Source organism: Macrosteles quadrilineatus, unplaced genomic scaffold (genome assembly GCF_028750875.1).
Source record: "Macrosteles quadrilineatus isolate MER2022 unplaced genomic scaffold, UCM_ALF_1.0 Scaffold_1__1_contigs__length_201487025, whole genome shotgun sequence".
Lineage (NCBI taxonomy): Eukaryota > Metazoa > Arthropoda > Insecta > Hemiptera > Cicadellidae > Macrosteles > Macrosteles quadrilineatus.
The window spans coordinates 100,550,382-100,568,206 of record NW_026542594.1 but is presented as its reverse complement, the minus strand read 5'-3'; the positions used below and the strand labels follow the sequence as shown (position 1 = coordinate 100,568,206).

Below are 17,825 nucleotides of genomic sequence, written 5' to 3'. Positions count from 1 at the left end.
AAGAAATCCATCCATCATTTTGTAGAACCACTCTGGGAGTCTGTCGAATAATATCAGATTCACTAGAAGCTCTCGAAAGCGTAACAGAATTCAAATTGTGATTAACTGGCTTATTTCTCAGACGATAGTTACAAAATGATACTAATCCATTTGGTCTGGGTTCCAATATGACTGTATGTAGATAGAATGGATTGAATGGAGTTTCATTGGAGTAAAAGTTGTTGACAGAGTGGTGAACTGTAGAGCTTTGCAGACTTAAAAGATCTTCAAATGTCAATTCAATTGAGGTTTCATTATTCACTAAACAAATAGAAGGAGAAAAGTCTTTAATAGAATCAAGACCAACAACCGCATGAGCCTGGCTTGCAACTTTGTAAATCTGTCTGAGTAAAAGACGTGGTTCCCATGAGTTAGACTGCTGGTTAGAACGCACAGCTGCTTTGTGTGAACTATGAGAGTGACTCACCACAGATGTTGTCATCACAGGTGTTGAAGTAGACGTCGAAGAAGAACACACGTATGACACTGGTGGTGAAGTCGATAGTGTGGTCGGCGACGTAGATAGCTTAGGTGCTGATGTATTTGATAATAGTTGTTGCGAACGTTGAGGTGGTGGTGGTGGTGGCGGCGGCGGTGGTGGCAGTTGTGATGACAGTGATGGTAAAATCGAGGCATGAAGTTTTTCTTGATGACCTTTCTGACGAAAAACCTGGCTCGACCTGGCGCGTGTGCCAGATTTTGCCGAATTGGAGTGGGCTGGTATTTTCTGTTGTACGATTGACGGCTGTTCCGGTCGATACTCTTCCACTTCCTTTGAATCGTAATCCTCATCCTCTTCCACTGCATTACCATTTTCACTGCAAACTGTTGAACACTCGCGGGTATAGTAATTCGCTTGGATCGCACTTGCACCTGCTGTTGTGTGTACAGAATCAGATACGTCTTGTAGAGTCTCACCAGTTAGAGATGCAAGAAGCTGGTCAATGTCCATAGTATTTACATCGGAGTATATTACGTTATGCACTGGGGGTATAGGGGGAGCTTTAGTACGTTTGCGTTTCACTCGCGATAGATCTTTACGTGGAACTGGTGCCGACCGCTTCACTGACGCGTTCATACTGACTGAACCAGCAAACCAGTTCTAGGTTTTATATGCAGTGTATTTGCAGGTCTGGACAGGTCTTAGTACGATCATTGACCTTACGAGGCGGATGCTGAGCGCCAAGGACAAATCCATTGAACCTCTAGGATCTCTTTCTTTTTTGCGATTACATAACGTTGTTGTATAAAGAAGGCTTTGACAACAAGTCTAGACAGGTTTCCATTTATTTATACATGCTAGAAATTTTAAGAGATAGATAATCCTGTTGTCGTAAGTAATGCAGTGAGCTTTCTATCAATAGTTGCAAAAAATTTTAAAGTTTCGGCATCTGATCTATCCAACGTGTTTAGCCTTTCATCAATGGTCCTTAATAATTTTGATGTTTTCTCATCTGATTCTTGCAGCTTCTTTACCTCTCCATCTAAGGATACTAGCGATTTAGATTGTTTCCCGTCTGAATCATGTAGCTTCTTGAATCTTTTATCCAAAGACATCAAAGATGTAGAAACTTTCTCATCCGAGTCTTGTAGCTTATTGAGCTTATCACCCAAAGATACTAAAGATGCAGACGTTTTCTCATCTGATTCAAACAGCTTTTTGACATTTCTATCCAAAGATAACAAATGTGTAGACGTTTTCTCATCCGAGTCTTTCAGCTTCTTGAGCTTATCATCCAAAGATAATAAAGATGCAGACGTTTTCTCGTCTGATTCAACTAGCTTTATTAGTTTGTTATCCAAGGAAGCAATTAATTGTGATGATTTCCCATCTGATTCTTCTAAGTTGTTTAGTCTATCGTGATAGGATAACTGATTCTCCTTTATGTCTTTTAGCTCGGTCTTGATAGAACCCTCTATGGAGACTATTGATTGTTTTACATCCTTAACTGCTTGCTGGGCCTCTTTGAGGCTAACAACAAAGGTCTTTAACTTTCCTTCCACCTCATTCAAATCGTCTTTGTTCACATAGAAACGATTTAAATAGCCTTTAGACACCTTTTGTCGTGATACGTCAGGTTCCACTGCAGCTCTAAACCTCTTTGATCCATCTTCACTTATCACATATGCATCATCTTCGTCATCAGATAAGTGATGCTTCTGTTCTTGATACAAAGCATGTCCAAACTTATCTATAATGTGTCTTCTAATCATAGCTTGTACAATATATGTTTACAATAACAAGATCTAATCCAGAATGATGGGAGAAACAGGTTAATATACTATTTAAGCCCACGAGTTGTAGCGTGAGGGAAACCCAAGCCATTTGACATAAATCTTGTTTCCTTTGCGCTTTATAACCTTTTCAACCAAATACGTATCTGGGTAATTTGTCTTTTGTAATTCTGGTTCGTAAAATGCCCCTTTGATAATGTCCCCTTCTTCATCTTGCAGGTAGTACACTGGTGGGACAGATTTTCGCACTCGTATGATTTTAAATAATTCAGTACTCCAGTTTGGGGTGTAACCTTTTTCAAACAAAGTTTTATACTTAGAAACCCTGACTTTATCATTGACTCTTAGCTTTGGAATCCCTTGTACCTTGTTTTGATTTAATTTCCTCACCAATGCCCTCTCGTGAAACGATGTAACATCTCGTGGTCTCATGCCTGTTGTCCGATGTAGCCTTGAATTGTACATGGAAATTAAACGAGGAAGCATGTCTAGCCACCTATAATCTCCCTGTACAGCAAATTCCTTATACATCCAATTTTTAATCGTTTTATTCAGCCTTTCTACCACAGAGGCCTTCAAATGGGTGAATGTACTGAAATGATTTATCGCAAAACGTTGCATTAAGGATTTAAATTCTTTATTATAAAAATCTGTACCAAGATCACTTTGAATGTTTTGTGGTATTCTTCCGCTATTTTTCAAAACATTTTCCATAGCTGAGGCCACTGTCTTCCCTTTTTTGTTGTCTAAAGGAACCGCCCATGCATACTTTGAAAGAACATCAATTATCATTAGGATATACTTTTTCCCTTTATTCGCTTTTGAGTAAGGTATCATTTCTATCAAGTCGACTTGCCACAAATCGTCAATACCTCGAACAAAAACCTTTCTTCTGACAAAGTTTTTCCTAGCTGGTTTGTGTAACTCATTAACAATACCTCTCTTGGCAGCATCTGCTTGACTTGACATTGTCTTCTTTCTTTTATTCATAATGCCTTTATTACCTATGAACACTTAAGCGATAATACCGTTTAGTTGAAGCAACTCTATAATATAGTCTATTTCTTCGCTATGAGCGTTGTGACCGGCTTCTTGTGACAAAACCAAGGTTTTAAGTCGCTTCACCAGTAAATTCACATCAGATGTGTACCTGTCCACGTTTTCAACAGTTATACCACTTCCACTAGCGTGTTCCGGTGTTGTAACGGTCATGCCTTGCTTTGGTGGAAAAAGTACCGATATTACGCTTAAGTACTTTTTCCCCCTATTTGCATTTACAGGTTTTTCAGCAGAATACATCTGTCGGTGTGCATTGGTGTCTTGAAGGATCTTTTTGTACACTGTCAAATCCTGCCTTTCTACTATATCCTTATCAGGAACCTGCATGAATAGTAATTCAAGGAGTCCTGGAGTTGTTTCAAAGCTGTGATTCCTTACCTGTATCTTTGAATTTGTAATTTTTATTCTAGAATCACCAATTGTCGTATTACCCCTTCCATCAAGTCGAACACCATAAGTCGTGTCCATTTTATCTTTTGTTTGAGGATTGGAAAGCCTTTTTAAATACGTATCCAGCTGATTGGGTTTAATGGTTTGAGTAGACACATCTAAGGACTTATTGAAGTCATCCTCCTTTTCTTCGTCTTGTACAAAAGTTCTATCCATAGTTGTACTCTGATCATCTTTTTTAACCACAAAGTCTAGTTCTTCTTTTTTAACAGGTTTATAATAGTACTGCTGTTCCTTCAAACGTCTCTCTACTGTCTCTTGCAGAGGTTTGACTATGGGTTTAGCTTGCACTTCTAACAACCTCTCAACATAATCAGCATTATGCTTCAATTGTTGAAACTTTTTACGCACAGCATTTGTTAGTCTAAGTAGTTCATTTTTTACTATATGTTCGTGCTTGTTAGCACTGTCTTGGTTCCGCTCCTTCAAGTTTGGTATTGGATATTTCTTCACTATACGTCGGATTACTCGTTTTGCTCTTAGCTTTCTTTTCTTGGGAGCTCTAAGAGCCATCGGAGCACTGCCATACTTCTCCATCCTCTCACTGTCACTCTGATTAACGTTTAGTGTATTGATGCTGAAAGGAGCCCTTTATATATCGACAATAAAGGTATCAAGACCTAAACGGTAACGACCTTTGTTGATTTCAGAATCTTTATCTATGGTTACAAATCCATACTTGTGTTTGTTCCAACAGGTGTGACACAAACACTTAAATTGATCAAAAGTCATATCGCTATTAACATGATCATTGTATACATGTCTTAGATTTAAGTCATCCTGCTTGAAAAGAATTATTAAATTGGCGTTATCTCTAAGGAGATGTTTAGGGAGCCGCGTGTACGTCTGGATCAAGTAGAACGTATCTACATCTCTATGTCTTCCCATGCTGAAGTATGCTTTCATATTGTCTTGTTTATCACAGGCCACGTCATCAAATATCATTATTGAGTCCTTTTTAGCTTCATCAGGATTGGGAACATCTTCACTGTTAGTAAATGAAAAATAACCAATACATGACAGGTTTTGCATTATTTGTTCAAGCATCTTGTATTTAGGTTGCAGCAATGATTTACTAAACACATATACATTAGCATACTTTAATCCCTTTGGTTCAGTCAAAAGGCTAAACATCAAATTTGTTTTTCCACAGTTAGATGGACCACAAATGATGCCTCGAATGGATTGAGGAAGGAGTTCACTATGTTTTTTCACTTCTTTGGATTTAATTCCATCCGAAGTGGATTGAATGAGTTTTTCCACAGCATTGTCCACAACAAAAGTGTCACAGTGCTTTTTAAATTTCATCTTCACACACTGGGGGACAAAAGTGAAATGAAGAATCGTATATAAGGTGTTCATATTTGTAAGACCTGCTCAGTATGCGTAGGATCACTAGAGGATGTGGTCTGCTTAATCGTGCTATAAACTCTCTTCCGCTAGAACTTCACCTGCCTGGAGGATACCAATTTTGTGGACCTGGTACAAGATTGAAGGAAAGGTTGGAAAGGAAGGATCAAGGAATCAACCTATTGGATCAAGCTTGTAAACAACACGATATTGCCTACAGTAAGAGCAAAGATCTTTCATCTCGACACACTGCTGACAGAGTATTAGCAAACGAGGCGTGGGCAAGGTTCAAAACAAAAGGTGTTCCTATTGGTGAGAGGCTCGCTTCCTGGGCGGTTGCAAGCGCAATGAACGCGAAATTGAAGCTTGGTGCCGGAACAACCGAAGGCAGGAGGAGGAGGAGACGGCAGACTAGGCGAAGAAATCGAAGGAGGTTAGGTAGGGGATCGTTAGCCAAAGGGGGCACAGCAAGAGGTGGAAGTGCGCTAAAACGAAAAAGAAAAGGCACCACTAGAAAGTGCAGCAGAAGACTTAAACCTTTTACTTTTTCCGATGTATTACGACAAGCAAGGACGGCTGTGCGGGGATCAGGAATGCATCTTGTTGGCAGAGGTGGAATATTAAACAGAGGGAGTAGAAAACACATAACAAAGGCAGCATCATCAGCGTTGAACGCCATCAGATCTATGAAGAGAGGGAGGCGTAGTGCGTTCAGTCATTTACGACGTAGATCACGGATTCTATCACTTCCCAAGTCAGGAGGTGTGCTACCATTGCTGCCAATCTTTGCAGGGCTTAGTGCATTGGGAAGTCTGACAGGTGGGGCTGCTGGTGTGGCCAAAGCAGTGCTTGAAGCTAGAGATGCCAAAAAACGGCTGAGCGAGATGCAAAGACATAACGAAACTATGGAGGCAGTAGCTTTGCGACATGGCAAGGGCCTGTACTTTAGACCATATAAGAAAGGACTTGGTATTTACATGGCACCTTATCAGAAGCAGCCAAAAAACTTATAGATATTTTGCCCAGAAGGGCAATGTATGATTTTGAGTTAACACATTGGGCCAGGAAGCTTAAAATCCCCCATTTTAGAGGAGTGTTTATGCGTGACAACCTTCCTAAAAGTCCATGGAGGAACGAGTCTGCCATAGTCAACTTGGACAATACAAATGGTAGTGGTACTCATTGGGTATGCTACAAGAAGAGTGGAGACTACGTGAGGTACTTTGACAGCTACGGGGATTTGATACCTCCACTGGAACTTCAGAAGTATTTAAATGGGAAATATGTATCTTACAACCGAACCGCTTATCAGGATGTCAACACTTACTCTGAGATCTGTGGGCATCTGTGTTTGTATTTTTTAACCTCAATTTAAATGATATTACAGTGTACACATATATATATTTGTTGTTATCATTTCCACCCTTTAGTCATGTCTCAGACGTTCATGCTTTCAGGTAGAACTTCTACTCTTTCAGTAGACTACTTTCCTCCCATCGAACTTGAAGGTGGTTATGATTATGAAGTTGGTTTGCTTAGCTTCGAGTCTTATAACTCCATACCAAATGTCGACGAAACAAACAACCAGTTTCATTTTGATAATGGAAAGATTATTAAAATACCTACTGGTACATATGAAGTAATGGATATTGAACGTTTCATACAGGATAAGCTAAAGATGTTGGCTACACAGGAAAAGAAGTACTTTTTTCGCTTGGGAACAAACAACAATACATTGCAAACTACTCTGAAATGTAACGCTCAGGTGGATTTCTCTCAACCCAACTCTATTGGCAGCCTCCTGGGTTTCGATTCTGAGGTCATAGGACCTGGAAATGAGCACTACTCGAAGAATGTTGTGGATATTTTTAAGACAAACACGATTAGAGTTGAATGCAGCATAGCGGGCGGGTCTTTCGTTAATAATAAGCAAAGTCATACAATCCATCAGTTTTTCCCAGCAGTACCACCAGGATATAAGCTTGTTGAAATACCCAGTACAATCATTTACCTTCCAATCACCACGAGGGCAATAAGTAACATAACACTACGGATTGTAGACCAGGACGATAGGTTGGTGAATTTTAGAGGAGAACGTATTACAGTGTGTTTACACTTGAGGAAGGTCCCTAGTTGAACAGGTAGTAGGAGATGGGTTACTTATATTTTTCAAACTGTTTATCAAGACCAAGAATATCAAAGGGTCATATAGACAGAGTCAAGAAAACCCATAACTCCGACGACTATTTATTGGGTGCACACTCAACAGTACCAAGCAGTGTTTGTTTGTCACCCAAGCGACTAACACACACAAACCGAAGGTTTTTACGCTCCTTGGGCTATAAAATACTTCAATAATGGATGTACTGGATATTTTTAGTAGTGTCCCATTTGATGACACTATTTCTCACATGGAATTTCACACTCATTTCCCTTACTCTTCTACCACACTAGACAACAATGACGAGATAAGAATACCAATTCAACAACAAGATATATGCATTGTGCCTTCTATGAGTTATTTGTATGTTGAGGGAAAGCTATTGAAGTCAGGCAATACAGCAACTACAAAAACAAAGTTCACTCCAAACGCATTTGCATTTTTGTTTGACGAGATACGGTATGAAATTAATGGAGTTGAAATAGATCGCATTAGGAACCCAGGTATAACTTCTACAATGAAAGGATTTGCTTCTATTGGAGAGAACTCTTTAAGAAGTTTAGGGAACTCTGGCTGGCCAACCGAGGTGAATAAGTTGTCTTCCACTTTGGAAAGTCATGTGACTGACACTGATGGAAATTTTAGTTTTTGCATACCGCTAAGTAGGCTTCTGGGGTTCGCAGAAGATTATAGAAAGGTTATTGTCAACTGCCGTCATGAGCTTGTTCTACTGAGGTCGGCCGGGGACAAAAATGCAGTTTTGTGGACCTCAAGTGGTGCTACTGACACAACTCCTGAAGATATTAAAGTTAAACTAGAGAAACTATGCTGGAGGGTTCCCTACGTTTCTTTGAGTGATAGACAAAGAATTGCATTGCTTAGACATTTGGAAAGGGGAACGAGTGTTCCTGTAGAGTATCGAAGCTGGGAACTCTATGAGTATCCCTCTTTGCCACAATCAAACAAGCAATCTTGGTCAGTAAAGACGGCATCACAGCTAGAGAAGCCAAGATACGTCATAGTGGCTTTCCAGGAGAATCGCAAAAACAATATGAAAAAGTCTGCCGCATGCTTTGATCACTGCAAGATATCAAACATAAAACTTCATTTAAACTCTATTAACTATCCTTATGATGATTTAAAACTAGACATTGCAAAGAACCACTACGCTATACTCTACGACATGTATACCCGTTTTCAGGAGTCGTATTACAATGTTCCATCACAACCACTTTTGGACGTTAAAAATTTCATTTCTTATGCACCACTAATCGTAATTGACTGTTCTAAGCAAAACGAATCCCTTAGGTCAGCCCCTGTTGATATTCGTTTAGAATTTGAGGCCAGCGAAGCTTTCCCTCCAGGGACTGCTGCTTATTGTTTGATAATTCACGACAAGTCATTCAGCTATGAGCCAGCCACTAACCTGGTTCATCGGATAATGTGATTCATACAGAAAGTGTTGGAATTTGGGGTGGGGATAGGCTATAAAGCCCGCTCTTGTCGGTTTGGTTTCTCAGTCTCAACTTGAATTTCGTTGGAGTTAGAACTTTCAGTCATGATTAAACAGGCCATCATAGATTTTAGTGCTTTTATCGGAGAGGATAAGACAGTGGTTATCAAGGAATTGAGCATATTGGACTTGGATTCAAGATGTGTACAACATTGGATTTTCTCACCACCTAAGGATGGATCCAGATCTACTTTTCCAAGCACACAACATGATTGCGGAGGGTGGCACAGTTCACAGTTTGACAATCATAACAGGTGGTTGAGTAAACACTATCACGGCCTCGGATTCGGAACAGGAAACGTTGAATATAGCTCTCTCACGTCATCTCTGAGAGACATTTGCTGCAATGTAAACCTATTGTATGCTGCTTCAACTGAAAAGGCAAAGGTTTTGGAAAAGTTGCTAGAGAACAGAAGAGTTGTGTTCAGTCTTGAGCTACTTGGAGGCCCCCCTCTATCGAGCGATTTTCTACTACTTCCTCCCGTTGAAGAACTATCCAAACAAAAGAATCAGTGTTTGTTTCATCATTTACATGCTCCAGGATTTTATTGTTCACAAACCAATGTACACAAACTAGCTGATTGGTGTTTGAAAAACCCAGCTATGCTAGACATGAACAACCCTGAAGTGAGAGTAAAGACCTTTGACGAATGGAAACTTAAAACTCCTTCTGCTAAGCAGCTTGCCGATGAAGGCTTTGTCAAAATGGCTGCTATGAAGGACACCACTAAATGCGTTTATTGTGGAGTTAATCTTTTCAAGTGGGAAGAAGGTGATGACGCAATAGAAGATCATCGCTACAACTCACCGTTTTGCTCCTATCTTCGCTTCAAGGAACAGACAACAGACAAGGGCAGCACCAAGAATATAGTCTACTGCGAGGACGGATCAGATACATTGGGCCAGGATGTCACTGGGAGATATACATTGTCTCTGGAAGTCACTCATGATGATCTTCTAAATATGTGTAAGGCTTGAAATGTATTCAACTTCATATTTTGAATAAACAAATCTTTATTATTTACCAATGTTGTTTTTTACTAAGCTTAACCTATATATAAACTTACCATCTTTCATTATCATCCAGATACACAGCTACTCTTATTGACTTAAGTCATAAAAAGTTGCTCATGTCTCAGTTTTACAAATGTGAAAAGGTAGTTACCTTTTCTAATCCCATGAAGACAACTTTTTACTTTGCTGATAATGAAGACAGGCGCTGTACCGGCTCCATCGACAAGGAACGGTTTAAACTAAGAATTCTTCAGGTTGGAACAATTTTGCAAGACTCACTCTTATCCAAAGTGTTACACATTAACACATGCCAGTTTAGTGATCACTCCAATTGTTTTATAAAATTAAATAAACTTACTACTTAATTTAACAAAGACTCATAATTTCATATCCTAGCTTTCATACACCATAAGTCTTTACCAGCAAGCACTCTGCTGGAACTAACATACAGTTTTAACCTGCACAAGTCGTCGTCGCTCGCTCGAGGACAAATCGTCCCCTGCCCACACTCGTATACTCATTCCCAACATCGCAGTCACTTTTATTCGCCGGAGAAAAAATCAGGCAACCCTATCTACTCTCTTGGTATAAAAAAACATTCGATCTAACTTATTAAAAACAATCAAAGAAGAAACTGTTTTACCAAGCCAATATTTGTTATATTCAATAAATCCATCTCCGTAACTACATGCATATTGAAGCTGAGCTATATGAGTTAATTACATCGTACTTAATTGACTCGGTATGAAATCATACCCAAATATGTAGCTAACCGAACCGCCACTAAACCTTTCAAATACTTTAGCCGTGACAGGTGACAGGCAAGTGTCGTTGATGTTATGACTATAGACAAGAGAACATTACTTTACCTATCTGTGACATAACAGTAAAGAGCTAAACATGTAAGCTTGTTTTTACTTGCCTCTACAAACCAATAAAATATTTAATTTTGGGCTCAATAATTCTTCTACGTTAAACTCCATTAAAATTAGAAGTTTCAAATATTTTACGATCGTATACAATTCAAACGGTGAAAAATAACCCCATCGGTTGTATTTTCAATATTGCTTGATACAAATAGGTTGGATTATTTATTGGTTATTAAATTGTTGGCTGCAATAATAGCTTACATTAATGAGGAAATTATTAGCTCTCCAGGTACTAGAACATAATATCAAAGGACCATAAATAATATTAAAAAAAAATTGCTGCAACTAAATAAAAATTGTTCAATGTTATATAATTTTATAATGTATGTAGGCTAATAGGTGGTGTAAAAATTTTTTTAAGTTTATAATAATCATTAAAGGGGGCTGTTCACTTTTTATTTGATCGAAGAACTACATCTTTCAAATAAATTAATACCCTCAATTTCTAATGAAAGTTTTTAGGAATAATAATTGGTAGCAAATTATTACATGGCACTTTTATGTCGTAACTTTATTTATTCTATTCTTTCACCAAACTCAGCATTGTCCCTTCGTTCAGTTTCCATTATATTTTTAACACGCCTAAAATAATTTTAATTATAAAACAGTATATTACATTCCTTGAACCAATTACTTATAGATTTCATTTTGAAACCATGTTTAAAAGAAATACGTAGGTCTATATGTGTAATAACTTTACAGAGCTTAGGTATCATATTTAGATAGCGTCCAATAAAAGCGTTTTGTTTGAAGAATTACGGCTTAAAAACTCTAAATCTCAGTATTTGCACGCTTAAAGGCTTTAATCCGATTCAGGCTTCGTTTTTATTTCCCAGGTACTTTTATTGTTTCCATTTGCATTTGGTTATGGATGTTCGTTTCAAACATTAAATAAAAGTTACGGCTCAATAGCTCTATAAATGGATGCCGCTGGTTTACTTTTGTTTTGTACTAACCTAGCTAAACTATGGAAGTGTACTTTTAATGTAACGCAATAAAAAAACTGTGCGATAACATGATTATTTTTTTGCTGTAGTTTGATATGAGATAGCTTAAAGTTAAAATGGAATTTCTTTTTATAAACCTCTCTTCACAGAATAACGAGTTGTCTTAATTATGTGGTCTTTGGTAGTTCAAAAACTTCAGTTAAAAGTAAGCAGTGACATCGAGGTCAGTTTTCTTAGCATATTGTCATAACCAATTTCAGTATTTTTATCCTTGTTATTCTTAAATGTAAACTTACTATTTCTAGAGATAAATAAGTAATTAATTGCAATTTATCACAACAGACCCGCGGATTTTTTAAATAATATGTGAAACATCGTGATATAATACAGTTATTTGATTTTAATTTTAAAACTATTCTATTATGGAACGAACACGTGGAAATTTAAAAGGTAATGTTATGCTAAAAATATTTGCATATAATTGAGTGCGAAAACTCAATTATTATTTGGTTATAGACTGTATTGCATTGCGTGTAAGTCTTCTCAGTGGTAAAGCGTCATCGGGCTCAAGTAAATTAGGTGTATTAAATATGAGGGCAGATCAAAAGCTTTTGCAGGTAATTTTGTTTAAAAGCTTTAATTTAAATGGGAATTTGTACATTAAATCTAGTGCATCAAAATATGATAAAACGTTGGTATTTTTATTATTTTTTCGTTGCTATCAGTTCGAGTCATTTATGAATGAATAAAAGAAACATGCGACCTAATGATATCATTAGATTTATATTATTATTTTTGTTAGATAATCACTAGAAAATATTTTTAACGTACCATTGCATAGCAGGTTTGAAACCAGTTAAAATGAGAAGGAGATAACGTGACTTACAACTTTATTGAAGAGCGCCTGTCTAAAGGCCGGGGCCACACTTATAATTTTTAACCAGCGAGATTGGTTTTTCCGCTTTCACGTGCGACGCACATGGAACAGTTTGACCGTGGCCACACTCGTCTTACGAGATAGGGTTTTCGGGCTTAACCAGCGAGAATGGTAGAGCATGCCACACTGGCCAAAAAATTGTCCGTGTCCGTGATCCGCACTCCCCGCCCCCTCCACGCTCACTGTACAGTAAATCAGTCAGGGTAAAACTAGAAACATCCGTGGAAAAAGTTCAGCGAGATAAGATGAGTGTGTTCACTCCCATAAGCCGCAACGCCCCGCGACTAGTTTTTACGTGCAACGCCCGTGGAATGTTAGTAGAGAATACACGTGCAATTCCGTTTGTCAAACGCGTTCACGGACGTTTTGACTCTAGTGTGGCCTGCCCCATATACCGTAATGTATCTCTCAAACCCACGGGTAACGCCCGTGAAAAAAATTCAGCGAGATAAAATGAGTGTGGCCCCGGACTAGGGAGGTTCAGAGTAGAAAATTCTATAGAAGATATAACTAAAAAACATTCTGCTTTGTGAACCTGACTCGCAGCAGACTCTGGAGCGGTCCAGACATGTGATTATCTGCGTGTCAACCAAACAACGACTGAAGTGAGGTAATAATAATTGTTAATACTGTTACAGTAAAATAGGTTACATACCTTGTCATCAACAGTCAATAGTGCACTGTTTAGTGTTTACTACTAGCAGACAAACTGACAAACATCCGTACAAACATCCAAACATCAGTTTATTAGTGAATATTCTATTTTAGTGTACACTCGAAGCATAATGTTCTTTTAGGAAAGACCTAGAATTATCATTTCTCGATGTCAGATACAAAAGTAAGTGGTTCAATTGAATAGAAAAACTATACCATTTGATGTTAGGGTTAATAAACGAGTTGCACCTTGAGTATCACCATAAAACTTATGATCTACTGGGGACAATGAAGATGTGAACGCGTGTTTGGTGACTGAACACACCAAACACTACTGTGATGCGGGCTATGGCAATCCGCATCGATTGTACCGTATTAATTCAACGTCAATAATACAAATAGATAATACCCTTGTCACAGCAATCCTGAAGACTAATCTAATTTTCATTTACCTGATTTAATTGTCATTAAAATATTTCGTTGGATATCACACGAGTATTCAGGTACTAGCAGAGAACCCGTCCTTCGTACGGGGTGTGCATATAAGTATAAAATGCTTATTGCAGTTATGATCAAGCTTTAGTTTTCAATGGGGAGGACACAGTTTGATAAAATTTGCTTCTTTAAATTCACAGTACCCTATAGTATTACACATCTACCATAGTCATAAATGTTCTACCACTTCACCGTAAACAATCCTACTTTGACAGTTATCATCGCGTATCACAGTTTTTTATTGCTGCTTAGTTCAAATTAGCTGTTTTCATAAATTCAAAAAAATATTGTGCTGCACCCTGTTGGTAAATTTTATAACTTTTTAATGCTTTTACATATCATAGAACCAACTTTTTTATTTGAAACAGCTGACTAAAGTCTTTAATTCCCTTTTAATATAATTACTCATAAGGTTAACATGGGGAACTACAGAGCCACTGGGGCGGTGCCCGAAAGGATTTTTGAGATAAGAATATGCCTATATGTTAATCGGGAATGTGAGCTATCATCATACCAAATTTCAGCCCAATCCGTCCAGTAGTTAATGCGTGATTGAACTTCAAACAAACAAACAAACAAACAAATAAACACACAAAATTTCACATTTATAATATTAGTAAGTTAATGCGTTGGGCTCAATGAGTATCCATATACAGGGTGATTGATATAAGTGTGCCAGCCGTTTTATTCGAAAACCATAAGAGATATCAAAAAAAGTTAAATGGTAAGTGCCTTGGACTTTTTATTTAAAAATTTTTAGTTAAGTCGAAAAAATTATTTTATTCCCCACTTTTCCAATATGGCCGCCAACTTTGATTTTTCTTATGGAACACCCTGTATTTTATGATGTATTCTGGTAGAAAATGTAATTTTAAGACAATTTTATTCTTGTGATTATTTTCATAAACCTAACCGTTTCAAAGATAATAATGGTGTTAAAGTTTTGAAATTTCTGCATGAGAAAGAGTTTCGATAAAGGCCTAGCAAGGCAAGCTAAACAAGGTCATCTGTTTTATTCGAAAACCATTCAAAATTTCACAACTTAAACCATTATTATCTTTGAAACGGTTAGGTTTATGAAAAAATCACAAGAATAAAATCGTCTTAAAATTACATTTTCTACCAGAATAATTCATAAAATACAGGGTGTTCCATAAGAAAAATCAAAGTTGGCGGCCATATTGGAAAAATAACGGCTAAAATATTTTTTTTTACTTGACTAAAATTTTTTAAATAAAAAAGCCAAGGCACTTACCATTTAACTTTTTTGATATCTCTTATAGTTTTCGAATAAAACGGCTGGCACACTTATATCAATCACCCTGTATAGTATGGAATTTTCAACAATAAAGCATACGACAACGCTTTAAAATACAGTACTATTTTTTATTTTATTTTATTTTATACCACTGTTTACCACAAATACCAGAGCTCTACAAATTTGTATAGGAGAAATTGAAAAATGTATAACTCAAAGGACAAAGTGGTAAACCCCTATTTTTACCCTATCCATCCCGCCATTATGCCCCGTTTTCATGGTCCGGTCATGCTGGTTCACGAACTCGTTCGAATAATTGAAGTATTGGATACCAAATGTTATCCAAATCGGATGATTTTTGCTTAAGTTATCGATCTAGTGAACACACCTATATACACGCAAGCGCACATATATATTAATTTAAAATTATGGTGCTTTCGGACTCTAGGGACATCAAATTGGAAAAGTAAATCGGTTCCTGGTCTATATTTATCTTCAGAAATTTTTAGCCAAAATTCAGATATGTAAAACAAAATACCCCACCGCATAAATCTGCAGCCTTAACATTTGTTTTGTTTTTATTTCTTATTTAAATATCATTAATTTTTATGAATACTCAGGTTTGCTGCTACAGGGAAGAACATATGGAGGCTTTTATTGAAATATTGATACTTTAATATGAAGTAAACAACATTTCAAAATTCCGTTAAAATATGTTCATAGACAAGTAAGCTTTGTAGCTTGTATATATATATATATATACAGTTTATATATTCTCCATAAGAATAACATGGTAATTTTAAATTTAAATTTTTTTAAATGTATGTTTTCCGTAGTCGTTAGACATACAACAATGGTCTAATATACTAAATTATTAGTTTTTTTAGCAATGGTTTGGAAAGAAAGTGCACAATTTTGTTTACAGGGTGAAAATGGGAAAACTCCATTTTTACCCCATAAACCCCTGTTCCCATAAAGTTGATCATGCTGGTTCGCAAACTCGTTCGAATAAATCTAGGTTTATACGTTTATACCAAATTTCAGCAAAATCAGATCATTTTTGCTCGAGTTATCGTGCTAACGGGCACATTTGACTGTATATATATGAATTTGAACGAATGGTGTTTTTTGCCTCTGGGGACATATAAACGAAAAAATAAATCGGTCCCGGGTCCAGGTCTTACCATGAGACCTAAGGTAATAGTTTATTCCCTATATGGGAAATTCGCTAAAACGAGCTACATAATAGTTATCTGGTAAAGAAAATCATACCAAAATTTCATTTTGCATCCAATTGTCATTAATATGTCATATTACATATACTTAGGCTATTTTAATACTGCAAATTACCTATCACAATGTGAATAAATCAAAGTTACAAGGGAATATGCCTATTTTATCTAAATTTAATATATTTAGGTGAACAGACATTAATTACAAATAGCGACGGAGTTAATTAAAGAGAGTGGTCGGGGTTTATTGGAGGTTACTTGAGATAAACAGACGGAGAGTCAAGAGATTACAAGGAGGGTGACAAAGATGAGCGGGCTCTGAGGGACTTACCATTTACTTGATGGAGGACCAGGAGAAGCAGTAGGCACACATCCCTCACTGCAGCATCCTTCATGCTTGATGACTAGGTACACCACACAAACAATATGTAGCGTGACTCAGTTACAACGAATACATGTCTTCTACATGTCCAGAATATATCATGGACTTTTCTAGGCACATTACACTTGCGTCTTTATAAAAGGGTTACTTAAACATTGTTCAATTTTAAAATCAATTAAATCTCACATTATTCTGGATTAACTATTTCGGAAGATTGTTTAGCTTATTAATTAATTATTTTACAACTATATCTAGTCATTTAAACCGAAACAGGTTGTTCCAAATTAACTCTTCAGTGACTGATTAGGCAAGCATGATGTAAACATATTTTTGCCATATATCATATCAGTATGTCGGACACCATTATACCGCCGCGTTGTTTGTTCCTTCTCCGTGAACTTGACCGATAACACGCGGTTGTACACAACACTTGTCAACAGTATGTACACATGTCAACAACACGACGTCGCCACCCCGGCGAGCACCACACTCGCAGCCTGCGACGCTCGGCTTGTACTGAGAACTGATCATTTACCATCTGTCACCCCCTCCCGACGCCGCCGCCGCCGCCGCACGCGCCGGGCAAGTGCAAGGGTGATCTCTCATTCAAACCCCCCCGCCGCCCCCACAACACACAACCCCAGACTGGCTGTAACCGTCTGTAATAATTCTGTTAGTGATCACTGAAACTGAACGATTCCCCCTTTAGTTAGCTAGCTAGTTTATATCGATTTTTGCGGTAAAACCTCATCCCGAGATTCGGAGAACAAGTTAGGATGGATTGATAGAGAAGACAATCCGAACAAGCCCTTACGTTTAGATTTATTAATGTTTTTGCAATGAATCAAGGAAAAGGGTAAAAAATGTGTTTAAACACTAATTATGAGTTCGTATTGATTATTCTTAACACAGTTCAAATACATAGTTCAATGAATAATCTTGGATTTTATATTGCAACAATTGGCTAATTTCTAATTGAGAACCTTTATAAGCTTTAATCTCAACTTTCCGCTTACATTATTATATACATACACCTGACCAATACTAGTCTACTGTACTCAAACTACCCTATATTTTCATGTTTTTATTCCAAACGAGATTTGTATAATACAAGCTGTATATAAGTTGTATTTCCTCTATATGTATGAATACCTATAATAGGATTAACTT

General features: G+C 37.3%; 1 protein-coding gene across 1 annotated transcript in view; it reads right to left on the bottom strand.

Moving 5' to 3' along the window:
- LOC128998336 (roundabout homolog 2-like) overlaps nucleotides 1–16,973 on the bottom strand; it is a 281,028-nt gene extending 264,055 nt beyond the window's left edge. The window contains exon 1 of the mRNA XM_054424476.1: nucleotides 16,605–16,973. Within this exon, the coding sequence (XP_054280451.1) occupies nucleotides 16,605–16,668 (64 nt within the window). The 5' untranslated portion in view covers nucleotides 16,669–16,973. The remainder of the gene's footprint in view (nucleotides 1–16,604) is intronic.
- Nucleotides 16,974–17,825: the final 852 nt, after the last annotated feature.